The sequence below is a fragment of the Juglans microcarpa x Juglans regia genome, chromosome 6S (genome assembly GCF_004785595.1).
Source record: "Juglans microcarpa x Juglans regia isolate MS1-56 chromosome 6S, Jm3101_v1.0, whole genome shotgun sequence".
Taxonomy (NCBI): domain Eukaryota; kingdom Viridiplantae; phylum Streptophyta; class Magnoliopsida; order Fagales; family Juglandaceae; genus Juglans; species Juglans microcarpa x Juglans regia.
In genome coordinates this window covers 4,469,912-4,490,348 of record NC_054605.1, presented here as the reverse complement: position 1 = coordinate 4,490,348, position 20,437 = coordinate 4,469,912, and the positions used below count along the sequence as shown (strand labels likewise).

The window sequence follows — 20,437 nt, the reverse complement described above, 5'->3', positions numbered from 1 at the left end:
GCTATGTACTCTGTAACTCTTGGGTTGCATAATAAACATATTTCTTGCATTTCTCAAATGTACAATTGTTGGCTTGCACATTTCCCATGGGTTGTCGCATTAGGGCTAAACTAAAATCTTTTTTTTTTTTTTTACCACGACAAGTCCCTTCCCCTCAGAGTCTTTAAGCCAATATGTTCTAGATCTCTAGGAGGCTGTAACCACATATGGTCATTTCCACCTCGGTCCGAGCTTTCCTTCTTCCTTGGACATCACTCCGATTTCCCTCAACACCATGTCTCCTTCTTTGAACGACTGGTGTTTGACCCTTCAGTTGAAGTACTACCTTGCATTTCTTTTGCCAACTGCCATTTTCACCCCAATTTCGTCTCTTCTTTCTTCCACCAAGTTCAGGTTCGCAAGCAGGCCTTCTTCGTTTGCTATTTCTTCAAAATGTTGAACTCGAACAGTCAGCATGCCCATCTTCACCGGGATGACTGCCTCACTCCCATACACCAACGTGAAGGGGGTTTGTCCACTAGACCGTGGTGCGATATGCCCATTGGACCCCAGGAAGCTCTTCCACCCACACCCCTTTCTTGGTCACCAATCTTTTCTCCAAGATTCCCACTAGGGTCTTGTTGGTCGCCTCCACTTGCCCGTTAACTTAGGGGTGTCTTGGGGACGAATACCTGGCCTTTATGCCCAGCTCGTCGCACCAGCTTCTGTAGTGGTCGGAGTTGAACTGTCTCCCATTGTCTGTGATGATAACCCAGGGTATGCCATATTGGCAGACTCAGACTTTCCACAAGAATCAAGTTACACTGGTGGCGGTTATCATTGCAAAGGACTCCACCTCCACCAACTTTGTGAAATAAACCACCACCACTAAGATGAACTTCCCATCGCCTTTTCCCCACGGCATTAGTCCCACAATGTCCTGCCCCCACTGCACAAATGGCCATGCGGAAGTAATGGATGTTATTTCCTCGGGTGAGCAATGCGGGACTGGCCCGTGTATCTTGCACTTCTCGCACATTCGTACAAATCCCTTTGCGCTTTGCGTCTTTAAGGGCTTGGGGCCAATAGTAACCCGCTCTTAGTGCTTGTCCGGCCAAGGTCCTTCCACTTTAATGGTTCCTGCAAACTCCTCCGCGTATCTCCGTCATGATATATTGGGCTTCCTTTGGGAGATACATCTTAGAAGGGGCGAAGAGAAACCTCACTTGTACAACTTTTTGTCCACCAGAGCGAATCAGGTGGCCTTGTTCTTCACCCTCCTCGCCTTCTCTTTTTGAGTTGGATACTCTTTAGTGATAGAGAATTGACTTTCCACACGGCCCCATTCGGGAATAGCATCTCCCACCTTTGCTATCACGGCTCCCACGGCTGGGACCTCCACCACCCTGGTGAATGTCTCCCATGGTAGTTCAGCATCATCCATGCCCGAAGCAGCCCGGTCTAGTTGATAGCTTTGAGATAGAAACACCGTGTGTTAGAGGCTTACTGAAAGGATAGGGAAGGACGATGGAACAGTGACTTGATTGAGATTGACAATGGCAACAATTTCGAGAGATTAGGGCCTTCGGTGCTTGTAAACCGAGAGATACGACGGAGCAAGAGCTTGTTGTGAGAATGGTTGTGTTTTGAAATCATAGAGGGAGGGGTGATAAATATAGACGAAAGGGAATTGTTCGACGTGCTCAAGCCGAAGTCGATCACTGACTTCCATAGGATGAAACTCGGTCAGTGGCTAAGGTTCTAATAACTGGAAGAGTTCTATCCAAAGATTGGTAGTTTACTTCAAGAGGGACTAAGTTAATAGATTAGGATTTGAAACTTAGTAAAAATTAAACTGATAATTTAAATTAGGAAAATTCCAATTAGAAATTTGACTACGTTTATCAATTAATACTAATAATACTATTCAAAAATAAAAATATATAATATTTAAATAATAACTAGACTAAAATTAAATTATTTTATTGTCTTAGTTTTATTTATGTATATATATATATTTATTATTATTTTCTGATCCGTATGTTATAGAAGATGACTCTTTCTTCTGTTTTGGGCTGCTTGTGCAATTTTATGCATCAACACTCTTCCCTTTGAAGTCAAATTTTAAGAGTTTTACCCAAACATTTATAGGAAAAATTAACAAGAATATGATGTGTAGAGCAAAGAACGTAATTTAAATAAAAAAAAAAAAATCAAAACTTAATATTCTTTTATCAAAACGATCTTAATTACAATTTTTTATGACCTTAATGAGTGTGAACTACGTGTTTTAAAAGAATAAAATAATATTCTTTCGTGAGCAGCTTGAATAAAAAAATGTCTTATTAAAAAATCGGATAATAATATAAAGTAAATTTGTTTGTTATTTTAGTTGTTATTGTACGTTATGATTTGTCTTTGCAGGTAACATGTGGCCAGACGTCTTGGGCGCTCCTATTGTGTAATGATCAAGAAAAATAATTAGATCAAATGTCCTTATCAAGTATTAAGGACTATTGATTTAATATTTAACCAGAAGAATAACATGGATTAAACTAGTTTCCAAATTTATTTTAGGACCAATGAAACTTCACAAAGACTAGAAGTTCCGAAGAATGATTAGAGGAACTTAAGGGCTTAATTGACCTAATTAGATGACATTGTTTCTTAGTTAGAATTTTTAAATGAGTAATGCTACATTCAGTCGTGGAATGCACAAGTACAGTGCAGTCGCTTTAAAAAAAAAGTGAGATCCACTATAAAAAAATTAATTTCTTTTCATGTGAGTCCTGTATTTATTCTTCTTTTTTAAAACGACTACACGGCGCTTGCATACTCAACAAGTATCATTTCACTTTTTAAAACCTTTTGGTATAAAAGTTTTTTCATGAGGTAACTTGCAGCTAAGTAGACTAATGAACATGTGACACGTGGCATGCAGGTGTGCCAAGTCACCATAAGGAAACCAAAAGTGTTTACCTCCCAAACACATGCTAGTGGATCCCACACAATACCTAGAGCTCGGCCAACACCATACAAGCCACTTCCTTTTCGCTTTTTGGACTACACACCACCTTTTTGCCATCAAGCATTCACTTGTCACTAACCATGGTACATTTATTAAATTCACTTGGGAAAGGGAGAGTTGGGTGACATCTCCAACACGGAGCCCCTTAGGTCGACACTTTTATCTTCCTCAATCTATTATAAAAGAATATGAAGTATAGTAACTTTGATTTCATTCCCTTTTCTTTAGAAACTAGCTTAGACCACATGTACTTTATTTCCTTAAGAAGCAAAGTGCTCGACATCCAGGCGAACACCACGGGAGTAAAAGTGTTTGCACCTTGGAGAGCACCAAGGGAGACAAAGTGTTTGTCACCTCGACGAGCACTGTGAAAGAGCATGATGTTCGCCACTTCTGCGAGCATCGTGGATAGGGAAATAACATGTCCCCAATGCGAGTACAATGGAGAGCAAATGTGCTCACTAGGCAAGTACTAGGGGATGCGACCACAAGAGCAAAAGTGCTCGTCACCTCTACAAGCATCATGGATGAATCAAAGTGCTCCTCAACTTGGTGAGCACTGTGAAGGCTCACTACCTTGGCTCGTGGAGAGGGAATGTATTTGCCCTCGAGGCTAGCACATGGAGAGGAAAAGTACTTGCTACACAGGAGAGAATCAAGGGAGGAAAAGTGCTCACCAACTCAGCAACTAACGTGGAAAGGAAATGTGCTCCATTCAAGGCAAGCACCATGGAGAGTACTAAAGAAAACAAAGTACTTGCCACCTAGGCATGTGTGACGAGCACCATGGGAGGTGTGCCCCTAGTGAACACTAGGCGAGCACCATGGGAAGCAAAAGTACTCGCCACTCCAAGCGAGCACTACTAGAGAAAAAGTGCTCATATCCCAAGCGAGCACCATGCGAGTTTAATTGCTCGCCACCTTGGCGAGTAACATGGAAAGCCAAAGTGCACACCCCTTAGGTAAGCACCACTAGAGTTAAAGTCCTATCACATCGGTGAGCAATGTGGAAAGAGAAAGTGCTCGCCTTCCAGACAAGCACCACAGGAGGTAAAGTGTTGGTAGCCAAGGTGAACCAGGGGAAGCAAAGTGATCCCCACCTAGGCGAGCATTGTTGGAACAAAACTGCTCGTCACCTCAATGAGCACCTGAGGCAAGCACTATGAAGAGTGGGGGTGAGCCCTATGGAGAGTAAAAGTACTTGTAACCTTGGCGAGCACTAGGGGAAGCGAAGTGCTCGCCCCCAGGTAAGCACCACGGGAGTTAAAGTGCTCACCACCTCAATAAGCAATATGGAATGGAAAAGCACTTATACCCTAGGCAAGCACCATGGAGAACAAAAGTGCTCGCCACCTAGAGAGCACCATTGGTCTAGTTGGACACATGACAGTGTTGCAATCTATCCCTGGGTCGATTTGGATACACAACAGCGACCTGGTCCAGCTTTGGGTAGATGTGGACCTTTGGCAGTGACGTGGGGCTATTCGTGGATCAATATAAACTAACAGTACTCCCATTGCTATAGGTCTTTGCACTGCTGGATGCTCTGTGCCGACCTGCCTATAAATTACTGCAATCACAACCTCTCACCCTTAGTGTCTCAACCACTTTTTCATGACACAACATTGCTACTCTCATCTACTATTAATTATGCTGACTGTGTGTTATTGGTTCGCATATTTGGGCGATGCATTCAGGGAGTGAAAAGGAAGAGGAAATATGCAGTTACATTTTTTGTATGGGAGGAAGGCAACAAAAAGAACGAAGAAGACAACCAATTGAGAGTGCTCTCGATATGAATGAAAGTGACCTGACAATAGACAACCTGTTTTGGACGTGTTTCACCACCACCTCACGATCACCTGCAACTAAAGTGTAGAGAGCACGGGGGTCTTAGGGAAAGCCTCAGATGCCTAAGTCAGTAATTTGAGGATAATAATCATAATAACAATAATTCCATCCTTTTACTTACCTGGATTTTTCCTTTACATAGAGCTCTTGTGAGCTATCTTTGTTCCCTTATGGATAGTGGTTATCCTTTATTCAAATTCAAATTTAGAGATGAGGATTCATCTCTTAGCAGATTTGAATAATAACCTCGTTTATCTTTTACCATTGACTGGATAGCTATCCAGTCGATATTAGCTTATCCAGTCGTTATTGGCCATGGGCTGGTTTCCCTTGTACTTGGCTGGGCTCCTCAGTTATGATATGGGCCTTAATCGTTGGTAAGGGCCCAGGTCCATCTTAGGGGCTAACCGGTTGGGATATCCTCTCCAGTTACCCTACGAATTCTCATTGGATGACGTTATGTTGCAGGCCTAGAAAGATCTCGATAGTATACTTGCCGCAAAGATGGCCGCCGAAGTTACTTCACAGCCTTCGACGACTCTGATTGATGATTCTCGACAGCAATGTGATGATACTCCAGTGGAAGAAGACATTCTTGTTTTAAACCCTATCCTCTTTACAACGCCACCTTCCACTCCTGTGAGCTTCTTGCCTTTTGAAGCTTCTAAGCTTCTAAGCCTCTACTGACCTCGCCCCCGCCAATTATTTTTGTGCCTTCTAATGCTCCTTCGAATCTACCTCAATTGGAGGGGGGGGGGGGGGGAAGAGGGGAGTGCTCAAGAGTTGGTTGCGGCACTTAGTTCCCCCTTGCTTCAATGACTTCGGGTGGGGTTACTCCGTATTTGCCCTTTGTTTTTCAAGCCCTCTCCCTCGCCAGTGGCAGCAGGGTTTCGATTCCTTCGCCACCTTTTAGTGTGTCTCCTCGAGGAAGCAGTGAAGCATCTTTGAGAACTTCTAAGAAGGTCTTGTGACCGATCAGGCTGTATCCCGCCAGGATGAAAGTGGTGAGATAGGGAAGGCCAAAAACTATTTGGTCCCTCCCGTTGAATCACCTGTTTGCCACCCTTTATTTGTCGCTATTGAAGCCGCCTTTCCCCAGGGGGATCTTGCTAACGTCTCCTCGCTGGCTGTAAACCCGAGGGGCTCTTCTAGCTCCCATCCGGTGGCTTCCCCGGCTTCCGTACATACTCACCAAGCAGAGGTTATCAATGCCTTTGTTCAACAGTTTCTTTGTGTTTTTGCGCCGGAATTGTTACGTTCTCCTTTATGCTTTGGTCAATAATTCCAAAGAATATATTTTGATCATCTTGCTGCCGACTTGACGGATGATTGGATGCATTTGGAGGGCGAGAAAAATCAACCGGTAGACGAGTTGGCTCTTTTCGAGGCTCGCTCCCATTCTTCTAATGACGAGTTGGCTACTCTTCGTGCCCAAGCTGCTTCACTCCAGGAAGAGCTGGTGACTTCTTCTGTAGATGTTGACCACTACCATTAGGAGGTGGCAGCGATTGGGAAAGAACGTGATGACCTTGCTACTTGCCTGAATGAAGGAGAGGGAGCTGTGCGGGAGAGGGACAACTTAGTTGCCCAGGCATAAGCATTTAAGAAAGAACGCGATGAGTTGGCTGCTCAGGTGGAGCGTGTTTTGAAAGAGTGGGATGGCTTTGCCGCCAGCTTTGATTGCGCAAACTTAGAAATCGAAGGATTGGCTAAGTCCAAATCCGAATATGCTTCTTACCTGGTCTCTCTTGGAGATGAAAAGAGGGAGTTACTTATAAAGCTGGGGGCGTATGAAGGAATGAAAGCTGAAGCCGAGAAAAACTTGGCTGAGGTGAAGGGCCTTCTTAAAAACAGTGATTGTCAATACCTTCAGTTTGACGAGGTTGTTAAATCTGACAAGAAAACAATTTCTATCTTGGAACGCTGATTGACTGAGATGGGATCCGCTTTGGAGAACTCTCAGAATGACCTTAATCGGGTTCTTCCCCAGTTGGCTGCTGCCCTCAAGATTCGATTACGAGCCTAGGGTATAGGCTTCAAGTTGGGGGTAAAACAACTTCGTGAGCTTCTTCTTCAGGAACCCACAACGAACCTACACACCTTGGAATGGAAGTCTATTTAGGCTAGTGAGGTTACCCTTCATTTTTGTGACTCCCTCGGTCGGGCTGAGATGCCTGACACTTTTCACTGCCCATCTTGACGTCTTCTAAGCTTGGAGCTTTCTTTTTTTATTAGATTTTATTTATTTATTTTAAAAAGCATTGTAAATGACTGAATTTCAGAAGCCTCTCTCTCTCTCTCTCTACATATTGGACTTTTGTAAGCCCTTTTTTGAGGCTTTTGAACTTTGTTTGTTGGCTGTGAAATAGTCATTGCTGCTTCTGCATCATGATATCAATCCATGCTATTCGTTCCTTATGTATTGGCCTTATATTGCTCTTGATTGTGAGTGTTACGTCATCTATCAGTAGGAGATTCTGTTGAACTCCTTTAACCCTTTAGGACTAGTGGGAGAGTTCCTCGATCATGTCGCCTACTAGCGAGAAGGCGTCAACGGGAAATTTCACGATCGTTTTAACCTTTAGGTTTTTAGGCTCGTGGGAGAATTTCTCGATCACGTCACCTTTTGGCGTGGTGGTGTTTACGGGAGATTTCCTCGACCGTTTCAACCTTTAAGTTTTGAGGCTCGTGGGAGAGTTCATCGACCACGTCGCCTTCTAGCGAGAAGGTATTAACGGGAGGTTTCCTCTACCATTTTAACCTTTAAGTTTTTAGGCTTATGGGAGAGTTCCTTGACCACGTCGCTTTCTAGTAAGAAGGTGTTAACGGGAGGTTTCCTCTACCGTTTTAACCTCTAAGTTTTTTGCTCGTAGGAGAGTTCCTCAACCACATCACCTTATGGCTAGAAGGTGTTAACGCTATACCGTTTTAACCTATAGGTTTTTAGGCTCGTGAGAGAGTTCCTTGACCACATCACCTTTTCCTTATTTTATTCAAATCTTGGATACTTATTGAAAAGTCAAAAGGAAAAAACAAAGGAAATGGTGGACAAAACGTGCCGTCATTTATTGAAAGTGATATTCATATGTAAATTAACAAATGAAATAAAAGAAAATTACATATATTTCCTTTAAACGTAGTACTTTCGTAGGTGCTCTGCGTTCCATGGGTGAGGTAGCTAGCGTCTTGTGGCATCCTTGTGGTGGTAAGTCCCCGGCCTGTGGCTTGCCACTACAACGTAAGGTCCCTTCCACCGAGGGCCTAATTTCCCTTCTTCTCTTGAGGTCACGCCGGTTTCCTTTAGCACTAAGTCACCTGCTTTGAATGACCTGGGCCTCACTTGTTTGTTGAAGTACTGCTCCGTCTTCTTCTTAGAAGCTGCAACTCTGACTTCTGCATCTGCCCTTATCTCCTCTAATAGGTCTAGGTTTTCTTCTAACCCTGTTATGTTTGCTTCTGGATAAAAATTTCTTCTTCTGGTGCTTGGTAACCTGACCTCTATTGGCACCATCGCCTCACTTCCATAGGCTAGGGCGAAAGGTGTTTGGCCTGTTGAGGTTTTTGCTGTCGTTCTGTAAGCCCACAAAAGCTCTGGGAGCTTGTCGGCTCATAGCCCATTTCTGTCGTCTATCTTCTTTTTCAGTATTCCCATGATGGTTTTATTAGTTGCTTCCACTTGTTTGTTTGCCTGGGGAAGAGTACTTGACCTTGATTCCTAGCTCTGCACACCATTGACGATAATGTTCAGAGTCGAATTGCCTCCCGTTATCAGAAATGATACACTGAGGTATCCCGAACGTGCATATTACTGTCTTCCATAGGAACTTTGTTATGCTTTGAGCAGTTATTGTAGCCATCGCCTCAGCTTCTGCCCACTTTGTAAAGTAGTTGACAACTATAATGATGAATTTGGTTCCTCCTTTGCTAGGGGGCATAGGGCCTACCAAGTCTACTTTCCATTGGGCGAATGGCCATGGGGATGTTATGGACCGCAATTCTTCAGGGGGTGCACCTGGGATTGGTGCATGAATCTGGCATTGAACACATTTTTTCGCAAACTCATTCGCATCTTTGAGTATGTTTGGCCAATAGTACCCTACCCTTACAATCTTTGCGGCGATAAATTGTCCTCCTGAGTGACTCTCGCAAATCCCCTTATGTACTTCTCTCATCACGTACTCAAATTCTTCCTCTGTTATGCATCGCAACAATGGGCTTGAGAAACCTTGCTTGTAGAGTACCCCGTTAATGATGGTAAACCTGGTCACTCTACTTTTTAACTTTCTCGCTTCTTCCTGAGGTGAGGGAAGTTCACCAGTCTCCAAATACTTTCTTATATCAGTAGCCCATCTTGGCGTGTTCCCCTCAATATGTAAACTTTCTTCTCCTACCGCTGGTCTAGCCATTGCTTGTAAACCAACTCCACCTTTGGATACCTGGTCTATGCTCCTCTCAATGCCCTGCTGACGTAATACACTGGCTTTTGCTCATTCCCTTCCTCTCGTACCAATGCAGTAGATATTGTGTCTGGAGTTACTGCTAAGTACAATGACAATGGCTCTCCTGACTTTGTGTGACTGAGCAATGGTGGCTTAACTAGATACTCTTTCAATTGAGAAAATGCTTATTCGCACTTGGCATCCCACTCTTGTGCTTTTTTAAGCATCTGAAAGAAAGGAAGACATTTATCCGCTGATCGGGATACAAACCTGTTCAGAGCTGCAATCTTGCCAGCCAATTTCTGCACTTCGTTCAAGTTCGTGGGCGACTTCATCTCTATTATTGCTTTGAGGTTTGCTTCGATTCCTCTCTCTGACACCATAAAACAGAGGAACTTTCCTGACTGTACTCCGAATTGCACTTTGTTGGGTTGACCTTCATTTGGTATTGACGTAAAACTTGAAAAGCCTTTCTAAGGTCTTCCATGTGTTGGTCAAACTCCCTACTTTTTACTAGTAGATCATCGACGTACACCTCCATGCTTCTTCCTACGTACACCCCAGCATTCTTCAAGCTGAAAGGTATTACTTTATAGCAATATAGTCATCGGTCAGTTATACAGGTGGTTTTCTCCTAATCAACCTTCTTCATTTTTATTTGATTGTATCCTGAGTAGGCATCCATAAAGCATAACATTTTATGCCCTACTGTTGTGTCTACTATCAAATCTATCCTTGGTAATGGGAAGCTGTCTTTCGGGCAAGATTTGTTGAGGTCGGTAAAATCCACACAGATTCGCCACTTCCCGTTGGACTTTTTTACTAACACCACGTTAGACAACCACTTTGGATAATGTGCTTCTTTGATAAATCCAACTGCCAATAACCGATCCACCTCCTCTGTGATTGCTTTGTACTTCTCGATACTAAAGTTTATTTTCTTCTGCTTTACTGGGCGTACCTTTAGGTCTACGTTCAGCTCATGTTCGATTACTTCCTCGCCTATCCCGGACATATCTTTATGACTCCATGCGAATACATCTTTATGGTCTAGAAGGAAATCTATTAGTTGCTGTCTTTTCTTTTGTGCCAATTTTGTCCCGATCTTCACATGGCTTTGGGGATGGTTCTGTTCAAGGATGACCAGCTCTAGAGGCTCATTTGCCTCTCCATGCTTCAGGGTATCTTCATCCCTAGTCTCTAACTCCGTCGCCATTACCTGTGGTCCCAGTGGGAGGATCGTATGCTTTTCAGAATCCACCATACTGACCTCCCTTTGCCCTTGTCTAAGCTCCTGCACATAACATTCTCTGGCCAAGACTTGCTCGCTGCGTACTTTGCCTATTCCTCTTGGTCCGCGTGTACCTCGCCTGTTGGGAGCTTCATCTTTAAATGATAGGTTAAGGTAATGGCTTTTAATGCATTCAACGTGGGCCGCCCAATGATCGCATTATATGCCGACCGAGTTCTCACTACTAAAAACTTAGTCATTATCGTCTCGATATAAGGGTTTGTGCCCACAGATACTAGTAACGTAATGGACCCCATTGGTTGTACTGCATCTCCAGTGAACCCTTTCAATGTAGTTGGTGCTGGTTTCAACTGCTCTTCACCGATTCTCATTTTGCTGAAAACATCCTAGAACAAGATATCCGCCGAACTTCCATTATCAATCAGTATTCTCTTGGTGGTAAAATTTGCCACCAACATTGTTCCTACCAAAGCATCATCATTGGGGATACACAACCCCTCAACAATCTTTCTCGTCAAAAGATATCTTGGGGGATCCTTGTACTCGAGGCTATTTGACGGGCCTCTACACGTTATAGATTTCTTCATATCTTGCCCACCTTGCATAGGTCTTTCTCCCTTAGGAAGTTGGCCCACCTCCTGCATATCTGCCGGCGATGGTGTGTATCTCGCCCAAAGGTTGGTTTCTTCAGTTTTCATTTGCTCTCACTCTTTATTCATTTGACCTCTTCTCCCTTTTTGGTGATTCCTGTCGCCTGGGGCTCTTACTTCTTCTCTTCTTGTGCTTATTCTTCATTTCGTTTGTTCGTCGGGGGGTTCATGTTCAGGGCGATCAATCGTTCTAACTCGACATTGTTCCTCATCTCTTTTACTTTTCGTTTGAGGTTGTAACAGTTCTCGGTTCTGTGTCCCCTTGTTTTATGATAAGTGTAGTACTTCTCGGTTTGTCGATCGTTCTCAACTAGTTCTTCTTCCTTTGTTTTTTCTGAATAGTGTACATAACTGCCACTATGCCTTCTTACATTACCATCCCACCTTAACTCTTGCTGGTCTCTCTTCGCCTTTTGTCCTCCATCTCGGTCTTTCCTCTATCCTACTTTCATTTCTCGTTCGCTCCTTCTTTTTGGTTGGGTGGTCAATGTGTCTTTAACTTTAACAAAATCATCAGCCCTGTCCAAGAACTCCCATAAAGTGGAAGGGATTTGTCGGGCCAGTTCGACCATGAAAGGGCTTCTTGGCCAAACACCTCCCAATAGTGCTGCTAGCATGATTTTCTCGTCTTGGTCATCGGTCGTCATCTTTTCTTTACTAAAAGCATGTTAAATACACTTTCAAACTTTCATCCTCCCATTATTTGATAGTCAACAAGTATGAGGTGGGTCTTCTGCGCTTTCTGCTCGCCATGAATTGGGTAAAAAACTGTCGGCCGAGTTCTTCGAAACTCTCTATGGAGTTTGGCTGTAGTGTACCAAACCATCCTCTTGCCGATCCCTTGAAAGTCAAGGGGAAAGCTCTACAAGAAATTTCTCGCAGGAAACTGTGAAGCGTCATATGGGCTTTGAAAGTCTCAAGGTGCTCTATGGGATCTTTCAAGCCGTCATACAGGTCCATCGACAGGACCTTAAGTTTCGCGGGCAGGGCATCGTCAGGATTTTCGTAGAAAACGGTAGATTTGTGTTAGACAACAACTGGTCGACCGAAGAAGACGTTCCTATCTTATTGGTCATCTCTTCATACTTGTCCATCAAGCTATGTACGTCATGGTGCAATTTCTTTGCTTCCTCGTTTCTTAATGGCTTTTTCCCATACTATTTGTTTCCATCTCTACCCTGACAGCCTAATTGGGTGTTACATCATCGCCTGACGGCCCATGTTGTGACTTAAGAGTCTCATTTTCCTTACACAAGGAATCCATCTCTGTGGTAATCTTCTTTATCATTTCCTCCATTTCCGCGATCTTCTCCTCTATGTTTTGTAAAGTCTCTTCTTGATCTCTAGTTGCCTGAGACCGAGTAGTGATGTGCATGTGAAAAGCACGCAAAGTGTGAGACTTAAAAGATCCCATAGACGACACCAACTGTTATGGACGTGTTTCACCGCCACCACCTCACGATCACCTGCAACCAAAGTGTAGAGAGCACGGGGGTCCATGGGAACACCTCCGATGCCAAAGTCAGTAATTTGAGGATAACAATCATAATAACAATAATTCCATCATTTTTCCTTTATATAGAGTTCTTGTGAACTATCTTTGTTCCCTTACGGATAGTAGTTATCCTTTATTCAACTTCAAATTTAGAGATGAGGATTCATCTCTTAGCAGATTCGAATAATAACCTCTTTTATCTTTTACCATTGACTGTATTAGCTTATCTATTCGTTGTTGGCCATGGGCTTGTTTCTCTTGTACTGGGCTGGCTCCTCGATTATGATATGAGCATTAATTATTGGTAAGAGCCCAGGTTCATCTTATAGTCTAACTGGTTGTGATATCCTCTCCACAACCCTTTCAAAGAAAAAAAAAAAAAAAAAAAAATCTTCTTCTAGACCCTGGTCCTAATTTAAAACTCCGTTAAGATGACAAAGGACGGAAGAAAACAAAAATAGCTTTAATAATACTTCTACTCTTTCTCATAACTAACCAATATTATATCTACTTAGTTGATTATTCTACCAAAAAAATCAAAATTTTTCTCCAAATTTATATATTTACGGAGAGATCTCTCATTTATTAAAGATTATAATTTGAAAGTAATTTACACACTAATAAATTACTGTAATGGACCTCGACCTTAAAGTTTCAAATTTATTATTAATATAGTTGTGAGATAAAATGAGATGAGATGATTTGTAAATAGTAATAAAATTATTAGTTAAAATTATATGATTATCTCAGCTCTGTACTCAAAGGATCCGTAAATCAAAGCAATGTCCAATGTTCATACAAATTTTCTTTTAAAAAAAATGTTCATACAATTTTCATAAAATTTAAATAAATTAATAAAATTTTATGATAAAATATCACTCAAACAGATTCATTAAAATGGTAATCCCAACTCTGACCCAACTTTTGTATGGTGAACGGTGGAAGTGATTACTGACAGCACTGGAATTGTCCGCTTATTCCAATAAAGAATTAGCTAGACGGTTTTCAATCGTCTGTAATGAGTCACAATTCCTGCTTGATTCTGATATTTGTGGTTGGAAGGAATCGGATTAGGTAACGAGCATTAGTGGTCCAGAATTATTGTTCCGTACAATTGACACATTCTTGGAATGAACAGGTTCAGATGGTAATGAGTTCCTCAACACTGACGTCTTCTTTCCAAGTCTTTCTGTATAAATGTTGCTTTTGCCCAATCTGGTGGCATTGGGGTGATTGGTTTTGCCAGAAGGAAGCCATTTGAGAGAGAGAGAGGAAATTTATGCCTATGGATGAACAATCTGTTGAGAAACCTTGTTGGAATATACAAGAGCAAATTAAGAAACCTCTTCTGAGTCGAGGTGCTGATTATGTCGAGAAGACACCTTTCTATGTGTCATGGGCCAAGTGGATTCTCAAGTTCATCATGTGGGACATTTTCATTGCATGGGTTGCTCTTATTTTCCTGTTTCCCGCACAATTTGTTAATCAATTGTTCGAGAAATGGATACAAACCACAAGGGGTACTGTTTTTGGAATTACAGGTCGGTAGTTTAACTCTCTTCTCTCCTTTTTTTCCCCTACGTGATGTTATCTGCTTCTTGTTCTAATAGTGTAACCTGCAGGAAGCATATTCATGTTGTTCAGCGGTCCAATTCTTGTTATTGCCTTCCTTGCCATAGTTTATCTTATCATTACTGCGAAAGAGGAGCTTCCCGAGTACGTGTTTATGAATTGGAGAGTTTTTATGTTCTCCAAGTTGTCCTTTTTAACCCGCGATTGAATCTATGCCTCACAAGTTAGATTGTTCTCTAACTTGAAGTTTTACTTGTAGGAAGAAGGCTGCAAAAAATCCAAGTTTCCGCTTGTGGACTTTCCCTGTTCTTGTTGATGGGCCATTTGGAGTTGTTTCTGCTACCGAGTTTATTGGGATTCTCCTCTTTGTCGCGTACGTTATCTGGGCTGTATATGCATATACGATGCAGATACTCATCTCTGTATCTCAGTTCCCATTTACTTTTGAACAGAAGAGGTACGATATGTTATGTTTCTCATTAGCTTTGTTCAGTTGTCATTTATTCGAGCAGAAATCACTAATTTATTTTAGGCTCTGCTTTATTTCTGCATTTAACCTCTTAAATTAGTCTTTTATTTTTGGCTCCACAAAAATCTTACCTAAACAACAGCCTTTATGTTAAGACGCTGCTCCAATTACTGTAATCCGATGGCATCTTTGCTGAGCTGCATTTCCCATTCCTGCAATGGGCTTTTAACACATTTCTTCCTTCAATTACTGCAAGCAGATGGCATCTTTTTTCTTTTTCTTTTTGTTTATTTTTTTGGGGGTGTAGGGTGTTGGGGTTAGATTGAGTTGGAAGGATAGAACGCATTAAATCTTTTTCAGTGGTTTCATACACTATACTTTGCTCTGGAAAGGATAGGTAGTGTGACCATGTTCCATTTCAACCCTTCCCTTTTTCATTTTTGAATCTCCAGTAAGTATTTGTATTTCCACACATATTAAAGTTGTTCTCAATCACGTTATTGCTTCTTGAATCTTCTACTTTCACTTTTGCATCTGGCAAATATGGACCTACTTTCATTAGGTTGGGTTGACAAAAGCATGATACTATGTTTGAACTTTGATTACTTCTAGTTCTTAAAGTTAGGGTCAACAAGTAATACTGTGTCTCTAGTATTTTTCCTTTTTTCATTCTACTCTTTTTTGTACTAAAGTGTTGTCATAAAACAATTACTACTATATGAGATACTTAAATCCATCAAAATGTGCATCTAGTCAGTAGCTTTCTAAATTCCTTATTTGCATGAAGATTGGTTTAGTCCGCTGAGAGCCTTGTTTATTGAAATTTCAGTTGTTTTATTTTGGAATTTCTGGGACTTCGCTTTGGTTCGATTGGATTGTATTGCATCGCCTTTTTGTTTCTTCCAATTGCAAGGGGATCGGTTCTTCTCCGCCTTATAGATATCCCTTTTGAGCACGCGACAAGATATCATGTATGGCTTGGACATCTTACGATGCTGCTCTTTACTCTACATGGACTATTCTATGTAATTGCGTGGGCAATTGAGGGCCACCTCCTACAAGAAGTGAGTGCTAATGCTGTAATTTATTTTCTTATGTATTGGGATAAATGTTCCTTTTCTTTTGTGCATACATGTACATGTATTGGTTTTTTTTCTTTTTGTTTTGCTGGGAGAAGCAAATTCAATTTTCAGTAAATCAGCACAAAAGGCACACGCAGGGGAAAAGGCAGCGATAATTGAAAATGGGAAGTTGGCAACAAAAATTAGGAGCATTACTTTAAAAGAGGCAAAGATTTGAAGATTTATTGATTGGGAAGTGCTGTGTGGTAGTAGCAACTATTCTCTCTGGCCCATGAGATGAAAGTTCATAAATTGGAACATTTTTGGGAAACAACTATTCTTTCTAAAATTCTCTTATGTAGTCCAAAATAGGTGGTTTTAAATTTGAACAAAGATGAGTCCAAATGAAAGCTTTCATTTTTGGAAACAGTTGTATATTGGTAGACAGCCTTAAAAGGAAAACATGCCATCTTTTAGGGTAAGAGGGTGTTGTTTTTGTTAATATGATTTAAAGCCACTTGAAAATGATCCTGAAGGACATTGCCTTCTACTTTGGTTGTTTTCATTCGCAACACTTGGTAAAAATATTTTATTCATAATTCATACGCACAAATTACCTTGAGTTGTTAGTTTCTAATGTGAGGGAAGTAGAATACAGATTATGTTAGATTGAGAAATATTGAAATGATGAGAGAGCTATATGATCACTAACAAGATTGGCTAGAGTTTCATAGAACAATCTCGGGCATTCACTGTTACTCTTGTTGGCACGGTAGCTAGATCAGAAGCCTCATTAACAATGAATTAGCTGGGATATAGGTGGGAGTTGCAATCTGAAAATGGCATTATTCTTGAGAAGTATGGACTTAAGGTGTGAGATGGTGTACCGTGGTTGTGGGGTTGAAATGTAGCTATTGAACCAGGAGACTTTGGTAAAGGGTGGACTAATTGTGTGGACCATATTTTTTGTGAAAAATGTCTCCATTCTTCTTAATCTATTGATTACATTAAGCACACAAAAACTTGTCAAGCAGCGATTGACCATCATTGTTTGATGACTTTTTCTGTCCCTTCTATGTTTTCTGATTCTCAATGTGACAAAACCATTTATATGATAACCATTCTCTGGTACCCTTAAAAATTATGTGCATATGTATATATATATATATATATATATAGGAATAGAGGTGAGTCACTTCTGGCTTGGCTTGTTGTAGTAGACTTTTATCTTATTTATAGTTCAGTGTCTCTGTATGCTGGTGCCTGCAACAAGGGTTCCTCAGTTTGGAAGAAACCAAGCAAATATTACTTAAACATATCGATACATGATAGTATTACTATAAATGTGTTTGATGTGCGCACTTTAATTTAATGCTGTTCACATAAATTCAGACCCTATGCTATTCAAGCCATTTTGACAAGGGTAGAATCAGTCGTACTGACTTCAGCCTCTTCTTCAAAAGCTAATTTAGAGGCTGAGTAAGTAGTTGAGTGGCTGTAAAGAAGAAAATTGACAAAAAGCCATCTACTTGGTAGACCTTCTCAACACCCTAAACCGTCTGCTTTGTCATGTTTCATAGAACTTATTTAAGAAGGCTTTGGTGGAAAGATAGATAGGGACATATGAAGCTGATAAAACTACTTCAATTGTTTCTTGCAGATATTGGAGTGGAAAGATATTGGTGTTGCCAATCTTGCAGGAGTTATTAGTCTTTTAGCTGGTCTAATGATGTGGGTGACGTCACTTCATCCAGTGAGAAAGAACAAGTTTGAGTTGTTCTTCTACACCCACCAACTATACATCGTGTTTGTTATCTTTTTAGCTCTGCATGTTGGTGATTTCATTTTCAGCATATCTGCTGGAGGAATATTTCTGTTTATACTTGATCGTTTTCTGAGATTCTGCCAGTCACGGAAGACTGTTGATATAATTTCAGCCAAGTGCCTTCCGTGTGGAACAGTGGAATTGGTCCTTTCAAAACCTGCAAGTAATAGTGGTTCTCACTAACTTATAGTTTACTTGTTTGTATGTTATTTCCATAATTGTGTCACATTTTTCTGCTTGACAATGTAGGTCTGCGGTACAATGCCCTCAGTTTTATTTTCCTGCAAGTTCGGGAATTATCTTGGCTGCAGTGGCATCCTTACAGTGTTTCATCTAGTCCTCTGGATGGTAAATATCATCTTTCCATTCTCATAAAAGTTCTTGGGGATTGGACCGCAAAGCTCAAAGGGAATATCTTAAATAGTTCCAATGCTGAGCTGCAGAATGAGGAAGACAAGGATGATCTCCAGCCTCTAACACTGATGACAGCTTCAGTAGAGGGGCCTTATGGGCATGAAGTACCTTATCACTTGATGTATGCACAAAAGAGTCGACTATACTTTACTAGATATGCAGTTTAACTTTATTTCATTGTCTGTTATTAATGAACTGACTTCACCCTTTTATTCTGTAGGTATGAAAACCTTATTTTGGTAGCAGGTGGCATTGGGATTTCACCATTTCTGGCTGTCTTGAGTGATATTCTCCATAGTTTAAGGGAAGGAAAACGCTGCCTACTTCAGAACATCTTGATTGTTTGGGCTGTGAAAAGATCGAACGAGCTTTCTCTTGTTTCTACCATTGACATGGAGTCGATCTGTCCATCGTTCTCAAATAGACTAAATCTTGAGATTAACATATACGTCACTCGAGAGTCAGAACCTCCTCTGGTAGGTTTTGTTAAATCTCGCCATTGTAGTTTCTTCTTCTTGTGAGATTTTCTTCTAGTACTATGGCCTAGATTCTGTTGTTCACTTTGTGGCCTTTAATGGCTGTTATCTGCAGGAAGAGGGTGAAGTTAACAAGGCTATGAACACACCTCTCTGCTCTGCGTCAGATAGATGCAGCATGTCTGTTTTGGTTGGTACAGGAAATAGTATATGGTCTGGACTATATGTTATTTCATCTACAATAGGATTAGTTATCTTAATGGGTTTAGTGGATATATTCTACATAAACCCTTTTAACATATCTTCATGGTGGTACAAAGGGCTTCTTTTCATCATTTGCATGCTTGCAAGTGTCTTTGTCGTTGGGGGTCTTGTGGTAGGTTTATGGCATCTTTGGGAAAGGAAAAATGCAAGCAGGGAGGAAGGGGAGGATGATAGGCTAAAGGTTGGCAAAATGCAGCATAATTCAAATGTAGCTCACAAGGATTCAAGTCAGAACACTCTAGCGAGTTCAGCCCAAACTTACTATGGTTCAAGACCAGACTTCAAAGGTATGGCTTGTCAATTTCTGCTCAAAATGTAAAATAACAAAAGAATGCAAAAAGACTATGGAATCTTAATTAATGACTAACTTTAACCTTCTTATTCATAACTAGAGGCTTTTATTTTGTTTTTTGCTCCCATTGTTTGTATTACTGCAGAGATTTTTGAGAATATATCCGAGAAATGGGGTCGCGTTGATGTCGGTGTCATTGTGTGTGGTCCTCCAACTCTTCAGTCAAGTGTTGCTAAAGAAATTAGGTCACACAGTCTTGGGAGACAACGAAATCATCCAATCTTCCATTTCAACAGCCATAGTTTTGATCTGTAGTCACCACCTTCATTTATCTTCTCCTTGGTGTAATCAATTAGCTTTGAAGACCCAAATATGCCAAGTTGAGACGTGTGTATATATATATATATATATATATATGAATGTATATATGTATATATGAAGTATGTTTATGTGCATAAATACTTTAATGTATTAAAACGAATGAATGCATATATGTATGATTATGTTCTTGTTGATAAGTATTGGTTGGGATTCCTCAGGGACAAGGTGTCATTTAATAATTTGAAAATGACAAACTTACAACTTTTCTAAAATTATTTTACAACTCTATTTCATATGGATGATAATTATGTAAAATTAAAGTTATTTTTAATGAAGTGATATAATTGCATTGATTGATTATAAAATGAGTTGTAAAACTATAGTAAACAAGTTGTAGGTATATATATTATTACATTTTATTTATTTATTTAATGATAGGAAAATGATAACTCTTTTGCAACTCTATTTCAGATGGAAGGGTAGTTATGGAAATATAAATTATATTGGGTGATTATAAATGAGCTATAAAATAATTATAAAAAATTATAGGTATATCATTACCCTTTATTATTTATTTTATTATAACTCCCCTGTTTAGGATTATAAATAAACAAGACAACTTGAGAACGTGCACGAGATTGACTTGGTCAAATTCGAATTTTGCTCAACTCGTTTATTCTATTATAACCCGCGCAATGCGTAGAAGGTTATTTACGTGAATGTTTTTAGATATATATATATATATATATATATATATTTAAATATGCGCTATATTTAAAAATTTTTTTATATTATTTTTTAATACTTTTAAATATTTTAAAAAAATTCACAATACTATTAAACAACATTTTCTTAATCATTAAATAAAAATAAAAAACTAAAATAAAAAATAAAAAAACATGAGCGAGACAATGAGCGGGATCCCCATCGGCATCCCTATCATTTTCCTATATTTTAACTGCCATAAAATATAAGTGTTATTCTCACAAAAATAGAGTCCAAACTAAAATATATTCACGTGAAATCAAGCCCAAATCTTAGAAGCAATC

General features: G+C 40.3%; 1 protein-coding gene and 1 long non-coding RNA gene across 2 annotated transcripts; one reads left to right on the top strand and one right to left on the bottom strand.

Moving 5' to 3' along the window:
• Positions 1 to 13,955: 13,955 nt before the first annotated feature.
• Positions 13,956 to 14,175, bottom strand: LOC121237199. The gene is made up of 2 exons (XR_005934877.1): positions 14,038 to 14,175; positions 13,956 to 14,004 (listed from the first exon to the last, which is right to left on the bottom strand). It is a non-coding gene; the product is annotated as an uncharacterized LOC121237199 (long non-coding RNA).
• On the top strand, positions 14,035 to 19,585 carry LOC121237198 (ferric reduction oxidase 7, chloroplastic-like). The gene is made up of 9 exons (XM_041133824.1): positions 14,035 to 14,235; positions 14,317 to 14,410; positions 14,526 to 14,723; positions 15,565 to 15,799; positions 17,457 to 17,784; positions 17,871 to 18,156; positions 18,256 to 18,511; positions 18,627 to 19,062; positions 19,213 to 19,585. The coding sequence occupies exons 1-9, from the start codon at positions 14,118 to 14,120 to the stop codon at positions 19,380 to 19,382; spliced, it is 2,121 nt and encodes a 706-aa protein (XP_040989758.1). The 5' UTR covers positions 14,035 to 14,117; the 3' UTR covers positions 19,383 to 19,585.
• Positions 19,586 to 20,437: the final 852 nt, after the last annotated feature.